Below are 10,230 nucleotides of genomic sequence, written 5' to 3'. Positions count from 1 at the left end.
TACAAGCGCAGTAAGTTGATAGTACCATCATATCATGAGATATCAGTGGAGGTAACAAACAGGCCAGGTCTTAAAGATGTAGGCTTAGCCCATCATAGCAATGCTAACTTAATTGCTTTTCTAATATTCACCTCATCAGTATGCCTAAATAGGCTTGCTGGGAGGGCACAACTATGGAAATATTGCTGGAGCTCATTCTTACTAAAACTGATCTTGCTGCAGATTATGAATGGAAGAAATGAAATTATATGCCATATGCTTCAACATATTCTAGTCTTCAGATGCTCTGAACACATGCTTTTGAAAACAACAGAGGGTGTTTTCCTTCCCTAAAGCCAAAGAATGCATGTGGACCACAAAGCTGTGTCTGCTCAGGGTGGTGTTCTGAAACCCCCTGAACCTGCTCATCTGTTTCGTTGTCATTGATACCCTACAGACTTGGTATCGGCAAAGGCTTATTTTTTGTCTTTAGCAAGTAGCTGAAGGGAAGAGTGCACACAGAGAGCTCCCTTCACCCCTTGTCCTGTACTAGTGAACTGGTACACAATGAATCTAAAAAGCTGGTGCTGCTTGTCATGAAAGAACAGTCCTGAACAGAGACATTTTCTGATGAATCGCAGCTAATGTGGCAGTTCTTCCATCTACAGGAGAAACGCTGAGTAACATCTCAGCTGATCTAATGATTTACTGTAGCTCTTGCTAAGATTTAAAATATCTTGTTTGTAATGAAGTTTACACTGGGTGATGCTACCCACTGCCCAGCCTGGCTTTGGCTGGGCACCATAAAGGTGCCTTTTTGTGTTACGTTAACAGTTCTTCACCAGTGTGGGTTTAGCCTAGCTTCTGTACTTATCTGTTAGCAGCTAATTCTCATCTGATGCCCTTAAGCTGATTCCTTAAATTTAAGCTGATTTGAATCTTCAAACTTGTAAAAAGATATCTGCTTCACATGCTATGTATTACTGGTGCTTGGATTTTTCTCCTGCACACCATTAGAAGAGACTTAAATGCTTCCCCAGGCATACTACTGCCCATCAGTTTTGGGCCCATCGTCTTGTACAGGTGTGTACAAGATGAGGTTCTTTCTCCAAATTCAGGTTCCAGCTTTGCTCCTCCTAGTTTCTATTTGTCAAAAATGTACTTGAGGAGCCATATCTAAGATTGTTTTATACAGGTTTACTGTAAAACCTACTAAATACATAAACTTACACTGTGTCTGTCAGAGCCACAAAGCTAGCAAAAAAGAAAAGAAAGTAGCAATGCTCTCTAAATGTTTTAATAGTATTTGGTTTAGTGAAATCTATTACTTTTCCTTACCTAACTGATACTGCTGACGGAAATGTGATGCTAGCCAAACAGGCTGATCAAATCCTTTTAAGTATCAGAACCATTTAGGTGTATGTAAGTTTCAAAGCATTTGTGTTTAGCCTGCCTATGAATACTTAAACTCAGTGATGAAAGAAACAGTTCAAATGGTAAGCTATAATTAAGGTACAAAACTCTGGGTAGATTTCTTATCTCCTAGAAGATAATGTTTAGACTAAACTGGATCCTAGCGACTTAAACGCTCAGTAACAAGAGCTCAGAGTTGTATTAGTTATGGGACCCTACCCTTGGAAAGATCTGTTGAGAGCGCTTGGTAGATGCCATCAGGCTTCACTGTGGGTAATACCAGTGCAGAGGTTTGCAGGATCAGAATCTGGTAGTATAATTTGGTGGCTTTTGAAGTGCCATGTGCTGAGGTAGGAGTCCAGTTGGCTTTGAGAAGTCAGGTGTGTTAATAGTTTTGTTTCACCAAATTAAAAAAAAATACAAAAAATTCTTCAGGTTATTTAATACACTTCAGAGAAGAACTGATCTGTCCCTCCAAGGTTGTAAAAGCTCAATAAATCCTAATTAGAGCTTTAACTACCTCTTTCTTGCCTTACGGAAAGAATGTTGGAATAGTCAGATTAGATTAGGCTGCTTGTGTATTATATCTTAGCTTCCGCTACCAGATGCTTTAAAAGAAACTTTGTGGGAGGCAGATGTTTTGATTATTAACCATCCCCAAGAGAGATTCTCCTAATCCTAATAATTTGTATTATAGTTGTACCTATAAACGCCAGGATTCAGACTCTGATAGAAGTGAGCTTCTGTGTTATACAGAATGGTTAAAGCTAGCTCTTCCTTGAAGCCTGTGATTGCAGTCTCAAATAACCTGGGTTTATTTTTAAGTTCCAGAGCTCAATGCCACTTTCAGAATTGGTTTGCACTAATTTATGGAGCTCCAGGTTGGTAGTAGCCTGCATCAATAATATATGCATGTCCTTGAGCAGCCTAAAGTAGGCTGCCTCTGTAGTCTTCCTGGAGCCCATGCTAGCCAAGGTGCTTGCTGCACATGTGATGTGACCTGGGTATTCGTCTAGTTGTTATGGACTCCTGTGTATTTGGAAGATGGCTCAATGAGATGTCTTTGTCTTTGTAGGTGGTGAGCATGGTGGACCTTTATTCTTGTGTGCCTTTTTGGTGCCTCAACTTCTCAGTTTATTGAACAGTAATACTGCAGAGATTAGGTGAGTTTGTTTTTTCAAGAACCTTGAAAGCTTCATGAACACTGAAAATAGGAAAATCAAATGTTATAATCAATCTTAAAATAGCCCCTCTACATCATAAAATTGGTCTGATTCAAACCCTGTTGAAGTCAAAATGTTTCCAACAATGTCCTAGGCTTGAATGAAACCCTCTAACTTCCTTTTTGTGGATGGTAAAGTTCTGGATTTATCCTTACAGTGAAAGGTTAGTGGAAAGCCTGAGGTGGATCTGCTGGTCTGAGTTATGTGAGGATGGAAATCAGTATACTTTCTTTTTTTGAAAATGAATGTTTCTTTGAGAAGGCTGTGGGGGGTGTTTATACATATATGCATACATATGTATGTATATGCCTGGAAAATGACAGAACTTTGGAAGCTGGCTTCTCTAGGTAGCTAGCCCTAGCTGGAGGCTGTTCTTTCAGCCAGCCAAAACAGTGCAGCAAGATACACATTAGATATGTGTCCCCCCCTTTATCAACCAGAGACAAAAGTGACAGACTTGGAATTGCACACAATTCACATATTCCTGATACAATATCAGTTTGCATCCAAGTAGTTTTGCATTGTGGTGACTAGAGAGTGCTAAATTTCATGTCAGGCTGTGCTATAGGAAGGAACTAAACCAATTTTCCAAGTGTCTGCAATTCTTGTATTTTAAACACTTGAAAAATCAAGTTTTTATCTTGCAAGTTGCTTAAGGTGTGCTGACTCTTCAGTGTCCCTGTGGCATCACTTGAGAGTGACTGTTCCTGTAATTAAAGTTAGACACCTGTTTAAGACAGAGCTGCATTGAGCTGAGTCAAGAAATAGAATCAGGCCCTTGCTGTACAGATGTTTAAGCATGAGGTTCAGCATGTGTATATTGTCAAGTAATTTTATGTAAGACCAGTGACTAATATGGGTTGAGTGCCAGTATGAGAATGTTTATAATACTGGGGACCATTTTTTATTTGGTTCATATGTTAATGAATTCAATTCTGCTCTCTGGTATGTTTATTATTTATCCAGTTGCTTGTGGAGATGCTCTTTGACAGCTGGAGTTGGGTCATAAGTACCTGGAACTAGAAAGGCTCTGATAACCTAAACTTCCTGGTGAATATTTTAGACAGTTTATGTACAAAGACGTACTGAAAAGCTGACCCTGACTGCTTTCCATAAACTGCAAAATGAGAGAGAGGATCCCAGCACAAATATCCGCCCACTTGAAGTATTTTTCCTGAATGTGCTTGTTGCTTCAAACCTCCATGTGGTTAGAAAAACAAACTTCAGCACTAAGGCTTCTCAAATCTGCATTATAAAATAAAATGGAACATACACTCCCGATGGTAAAATATTATTTGCTAACGTGTTCCAAAACCCATTTGAGGCAAAAGGCAGTATCTTAAAAAAAGTTGGATAAAACCCCAGCAGATGTGTTTTCCTGCTCTAATGAAAAAAGCACCTACTTATTGGAGCGAACGGAAGACTATGAAGAAGATGTGCTGGATACAATATTTTCTCCCTTTTGGGAAAGATCAGGTGGAGAATAAATTATTAAATGTTTGTTTATGCATTTGTAAGTTTGAAAGCTGCTGTAAGTTTGTTCACTGCTTCTAACCTTGAGCAGGACAATGTCTGGAACTTGCACATTTCGTAAGCACTGATCAGTGTGGAGAGCTGACTCCAGTAAATAGTGAAAGAGGGAGAGACGGTACAGCCCATGGTTTTACAGCTAAACCCCGCGGGTTTGGGTGTTTGCTACTGGCGGGGGGAGGGGGGGGAAGACACGGTCTGTGGAGAGGATTGATTATTTTAGACTTGGGGGTTAAACTTTGTCCGGCAATCAGCTGGGGGAGTTCCTTTCTGCGAGAACCTGTATTTCGAGGATATAAACCCAGGCTTCTAATTAATATAACCAAAAGCTCTTCAGTGCTGAAGTACTTGGTTTGCATTTTCCATTCACAGTTAAGAGCTCGATTTGCTTTCACGACTTAGTTGCTTGCACCTGAACTGCTTTAAACCTCTCGGATTAAAAACGTTTTAAGCAGCGTTTCCCCCCCCGAAGCCGTGTACGTTCTTACTTCGGTTAAATCGAGGCTTTTGTAAATCCAGAGCAGTCTTGCATGACTCGGAGCAGGCTCATCTAGTTTTGTATATGGTGCCCTGACCACGCTCCGCGCTCCTCCCGGTACCCGTGTTCAGAGCACAGCCTGTGCTGGTGCGTGTAGCCCCGGTTCTGTGCAGGGCATCCCCTTCAAGTGAATGTGGTGGTTATGCTCGTGTCAGGCTCCTGAAAATTATTTTGGAGCACTTGTTTGTTTGGCAAATATCGTTATATGGCCAAAAATGCGTTTGGTGTGTGCTTGAACATTAATGACTTAAAACTTGAAGCTGTTGACAGCTTTGAAGGAACATTTGGAACCGGCACATTTCTTTTTTCTGGTACACCTGTATCAGAAAAATGAACCTTCTATTGAGAATACTGGATAAAGAGGAAAAGATTTGTTATCCTTCTCTGTCTGATAATTGTAACCTACGATTCTTTCCCTTGAGACACCTGAAGGATGGTGAATTCTCCCAAATGAATAGGACAGGGGGGATACGGTTCCTTCCAAGTGTCGTCTTTAGGTGTATTTTAACTTTCTCATTGGCATTTTCTCCTTAAAGTTGGGAGGAAATAATAATAGTTTAAGGTTACTCTTTTAGAGGGTTGAAGTATTATCTTCAGTATATATGTTTCTTTCTGCTGGGAGTTGCTAAGACGTGTCGGGTGGCTAAATTTGGCTATGCTATCTGAAATGACGATGTTAAAACCCTGCTAACAAAGGCGCATCTCGCTTCACGCCAGACCCGCCTCACCTGTCACTTTGACCCCGGCATGCGGCGGAGCGCGGCAGCCCGGAGGGGAGCAGCGAGCACCTCCAGAAGGCAGCGAGCACCGCTCCCAACCCGCAGCTTTTTCCCCTTCTTTTTAGCTAGGAGCGGTTTGCGAGGGTGGAAGCCGCGGGGGGAGCTCCGGCCCCGCGCCTTCTCGTAGCCGCTTCTCGGGCGTCGCTTCCACTCTCGGCGCCGAGAAGCCCTTTCCCCGAGCGCTTGGCGCGCTCTGATTTGTGTCTCCAAATGTTTGGAGAACCGGGTGCAAGTCCGGTGCGGAAGATCCGCTGCTGGTTGGAGGCTCCCTTCTCTTGCCGGGGTGTCCCCGGCAGGTCTTGCAGGGTTTGTCCATCCCGGAGTTAGACGGTGCCATTTACCTGCCGGCGGAACCGGCTTCCTCAGCAGGAACATCTGAAGTGCAAAGCCAAACTCGGCGGCGGTTGCACTAGTGTAACTGCTGCTTTTACTCGGTGATTTTACTTCAGAAGAGTCTCAGAAATTGGCTTTTCCCAAACTGCGTTAAATCGAGTGCTTCAGATGAGCAATTTAGATCAGGAGGTTGTAATTTCAGAGGTACTAAATCCTGTTAAAATAAGCCACAAAGGAGGGAAACTTAGCTGAGGGCGGGGGAGCAGATTCTCCCCGAAAGCGCTTCTTCTGCCAGGGCCGTTGAGGGACCCGGCGCGGGGCTGTGCCGCTTCCCCAGCGCCCGCCGAGCCCCCCCCCGCGGAGGGGACGGTCCCTTCGCTTGTCCCTGAAGGGCAGAATTCTGGTGGCAGCTGCTTGGGGCGAGGAGAGGGCATTTCCGTGACCCGCGCCTCTGCCCCCTGACCCGCCCCGAGTCCCCCGAGCACGGCTCCAGGGCCGCGGAGCACGACACCCCCCCTTGTATCGAAGTCGGGCAGGACCCGAGCGGACTTGTAGGGACAGAGCCGGCTTCATCACCCAGGAGCGAGGGACTCCGGGTATTAGGAAACGTTTTCTCCTTCTGAATACATCGGCCAAGGTTAGATGGATTGGGAATTCCGCCCCCTCCCCTTCCGTCTCTGCCCGGGTCTCAGACTAAACGCAGAAACGGTCGGAGTGGCATTGCCAAAAAATGCGCTTAGTGCGGAGAGGGGGCTTTTATCTGAGGAAATGTACCCACGCCTATTGCGAAATGGTCACAAGAAAAATCCCACCCTAATCTGCCTTACCACTGCCCGCATGTTTACCTCGTAGGTCCTTGTTCTCTCATTTCTTACTAGTTTTTCAAATATGTTACCCTGTTTGGGTGAATTGTGGTGGTTTTTTTTATACTGAGAAACCGCATCTCAAAGATGCTAAGATCGTATCTTGAGGGGCTGGCCTCGGCTCCAGAACACTATCAAACTGCCCCTGCTTTTCTTTCCCGTTAATATAACGCCAGCCTCGCCTTTTGCTAACCTGGCAAAATCGCTTCCTGCATATTTATCAATTTTGGGAGGCGGGTAGCATGGTAAATGTCCTGGAACAAAGATCGTGCGCGGTGCATTAGTTCATTCAGTACCATGTGTGTCACTCCTGCGGACACAACAGTTCGCAGCGTCGGCTTCGCCCTCAGCCCGGCCTGAATTAAGGATACGTTTTAATCAAAGTTTTATGGGAAGATTTTAATTTGCGATTATTTTGGCGAGAATTGTATGAAACTCCATGAAAATAATTTCGCATTTAGTAGAAAAGTGGCTTTTTGGAATGCAGCTGAACGTGGATGGAAGGAGTTGGGATTTATTTCGAAATGGATATTATAGTCCTATCTCGTTAAAAATAAATAATAAAGCAGGTTAAAGAGAGAAGCTGCACATAATGAGTGAGGAAATCCTTGCGCTGTCCCTTTAACTACCGAACATCTGATTCCCTCATCTGGCAGATGGTCTCTGAGCACAGATTTGCATTCATTGTCTTGAAATCTGTTTTCGCGTTGGTGCTATATAGATTTCAGAGGCAGATCTATACGCGGATCGGAATACAAAGGGGGCAGGAGGAAAATGATCACCGAGGCAGAGTGCGTTACAAAAACCAGAATCCATGCGGTCCCCGTGCGCAGCGGGCCGGGCTGGGGGAGCTCCGCTCGCTTTGAACGGGGAATTTTGCCCATGATAACAAGTTTTAAGGCTGGACCCGGCAGCTCTCGCACGGTGGGAGCGCAGACGCCGCGGGCAGCGCTGCCGCTCGGTTCGCTCCTCCGGGCGCTCGGTTTTTAAACCCCGCGCCCGAGAGCGAACCATCCAACTGCCTGTGCGGCTGCCTTGTCCCTGCAGCACGGTTGGATCGTTACGTGGCCGTTAGCATGGGGTAGGGCCGTGCCGTGAAGTTCGGAGCTTGCCCGCCCGCCGCGCTCCCGGTGCCGCGGCCCCGCTGCCCGCTCCCCGCCCGCGGGTCCGGCCCCGGGACCGCCCGCTTCCCACCAATCCGCGGACGGTATGCTAATGTAATCCCTTATTTGGGAGCAGGCTCCGCCCCCTTCCCGGTACGTCCGCGGTAACCCATTCATGGTGACCGGCTGCGGGAGGACCGGCTCTTCCCGGTGGAGCTGTACAAGACCCTCCTTAACTCCGCTTCTTCCTTTCTTGTACAGTTTATCCCGCTTTTTTTTCCCTGTTCCCCCCCCCCCTCCCCTCCCCCGGATTAGGCAGCAATCATTCCTTCTCCCCGTGTCTGTGGAGAAACAGGTGATCCTGGTTAACAGCCATCGCTTTCTGGATGCAGTTTCCTCTCCTGCGTTTGAAGGATGATGATACCCGGCAAGACTGAATCAGCGTAACTTTTACTTTGCAAGAGGAAAAACTTTTCATTTTCTCTATTTGAAGGCATTAAAAACACGTAGCACTTAAAAAAGCAGAAGAAGTTGGTTTTAAAGCTGAACTTCTCCACTTTCCTGGGATTTGTGTGTGCCAATTCCAAAGGCTGTGTCTTTTTATTTTCTTCTTTTCTCCTCCCTTATCTCCCAAAAGGAAACTGTTGATAGTTGGAATAGACTTTTTAAATGTTTGGGATTCAAGATACTTTAGGAAGAGGACCAATTCTGAAAGATAAATCTCTAGGTTCTGAAATGGATTCCGTCAGGTCCTGGGTCAGAAACGTTGGGGTTGTGGATGCAAACGTAGCAGCACAAAGGTAACCGTGACTATTTCTCCCCGTTTCCCCCCGCCTTTATTATTTTACCTTTTTAAGCAAGCCTTTACTCTCTGTTGTTGTTCGCATTTGATATTAAATTTATCCTCTCCCTTTCTGTCCCCTTCCCAGTCTCCTCTAGTCAGTGAAAATCCAAGTTAGTGCAGCTAGAGCTAGGGAGAAGCGCTCCAAACACGGAGAGCATCAAGCGTCCTAAAATCCAGTGCGGGGATCGGATGACAGCGACATCGGCTCATTACTTCTTTTCCTGCGGAAGGGAGGTGTGTGTGTGGTGGATTATAACAGTAATACAGACTGCTCCTTCCCTCTTTGTGGGTCGGACAGCCGAATAGGAGTGGATAAAGTTAGAATTAACTTAAATGTAGGTCTTTCCCTCCGCCCTCCCCGGCCCATCTTGTTTCATTTAATACAAGTGGCTCTGCAGCTACCGCAGGCACCGGCCAAACCTTCCCCCGCGGCTTCAAGGCCGCGAGCTGCCTAAAGCAGGCGAGCAGCGGCTGGAGCGCGGTTCTCTGGACCAAGGGGAGTCTGCAGAACGGGAGCCGCGTGGGTGCTGCGCGGAGCCGGCGGGGAGCACCTGCCCGCGGGGCTCTGCGCCGAGGGGCTGCGGAGCCCACGGCGCTGGGGCCGGGTGTTTCAACTTGTTTGGGAGGGTTACACCGCTCCTCCCACCCCCTTTTATTCTCTCTTCCCAGCCAAGTCGGCTCAGGACCGTTATTCCAGTCTTCCCATTAGGGGTAAGACGATTAAACCCACTTCTAGGTATTTTTTTTTCTTCCTCGCTCTCTGGATACATTTTTTTCTTCTTATTATTTTTTTATTAAGTAGCAAAAGATAAAGGTAAAATTAGTCCCAGGAATAAGTTGGGTTTTTTTTAACATAGAAACAAAGTGAAGGGCATGTGACACCAGATGGGACTTCAAATGAACCATGGACGTTTTAAATAGTACTGCCATGCCCTCCCCCTCCTCCGGCCTGATCTGTGAGCGAGGTTTTCTGAGGGCTATGGGAGGAGTTATCAAGAGTTTTATGAATGTCGATAGATGGTTTAATAAATACAATGAGGGGAGGAAGAGGTTTATTCCCGGGGAAACCGAAAGCAAAAGGAAACAGCTCCTAAAGAAGCCTGTAAGTCTTGGAGCAGTGGGGCAGTAGTTGCGCTGTGCTCGTGGTGGCATCACCAGGGCTCTTTGAGAGACCTGTAACAAACCAAGAAATGCAGAAAATGAGAGGAAATCCGAACTAGGGGCAGTTGTGGCGGATGTGGTGAGTTCACACTGCACCTATTTGGCAAGGGAAAACACAGGGAAACATCTGTAGTTCTCCGAAAGAGTCAAACACTTTTGCCAGTGTGGTGCAGCTATTTTGGGGACTGAAAAGGCGAAGCAGTTCTGACTCCGAACTTGTCTGGTAGGTAGACTTGATCTGTCTAGTAAATAATCTGGAGGTGCTAATGCGCGCCCTTGTTCTCTGCAGTGGGTAGAAATCGGCATTAGGGAGAAGGAGCTACAGCTAGTTTCATTAAGAAATATACCTGCAGTTTGGGATATTGTAAATACACAAAAGCATTTCAGTCTTGCAGTCGGGGACAAGATTTGAGCAAAGGCGAATTAACTTGAACCTAAATTCTTTCAATTTAAATCCGAAATTG

The 10,230-nt window shown here is 45.8% G+C and overlaps 1 protein-coding gene across 4 annotated transcripts in view; it reads left to right on the top strand.

The window, feature by feature from the left end:
* Positions 1 to 7,927: 7,927 nt before the first annotated feature.
* The window catches only part of EBF2 (EBF transcription factor 2), a 115,882-nt gene continuing 113,579 nt past the window's right edge, over positions 7,928 to 10,230 (top strand). For 2 of the 4 annotated variants that reach the window (XM_061472475.1, XM_061472474.1), the window contains exon 1: positions 7,931 to 8,561. In XM_061472475.1, the coding sequence (XP_061328459.1) occupies positions 8,431 to 8,561 (131 nt within the window). In that variant the 5' untranslated portion in view covers positions 7,931 to 8,430. Of the gene's footprint in view, positions 8,562 to 10,230 lie in introns of all 4 variants that reach the window. The other 2 variants (XM_061472477.1, XM_061472476.1) reach the window with 2 other exon arrangements.

This window comes from Pezoporus flaviventris, unplaced genomic scaffold, assembly GCF_033815535.1.
Source record: "Pezoporus flaviventris isolate CSIRO_AGI_PZ_B2104156 unplaced genomic scaffold, CSIRO_AGI_Pfla_v1 ptg000071l, whole genome shotgun sequence".
Lineage (NCBI taxonomy): Eukaryota > Metazoa > Chordata > Aves > Psittaciformes > Psittacidae > Pezoporus > Pezoporus flaviventris.
This window is presented reverse-complemented; position numbering and strand designations above follow the sequence as displayed.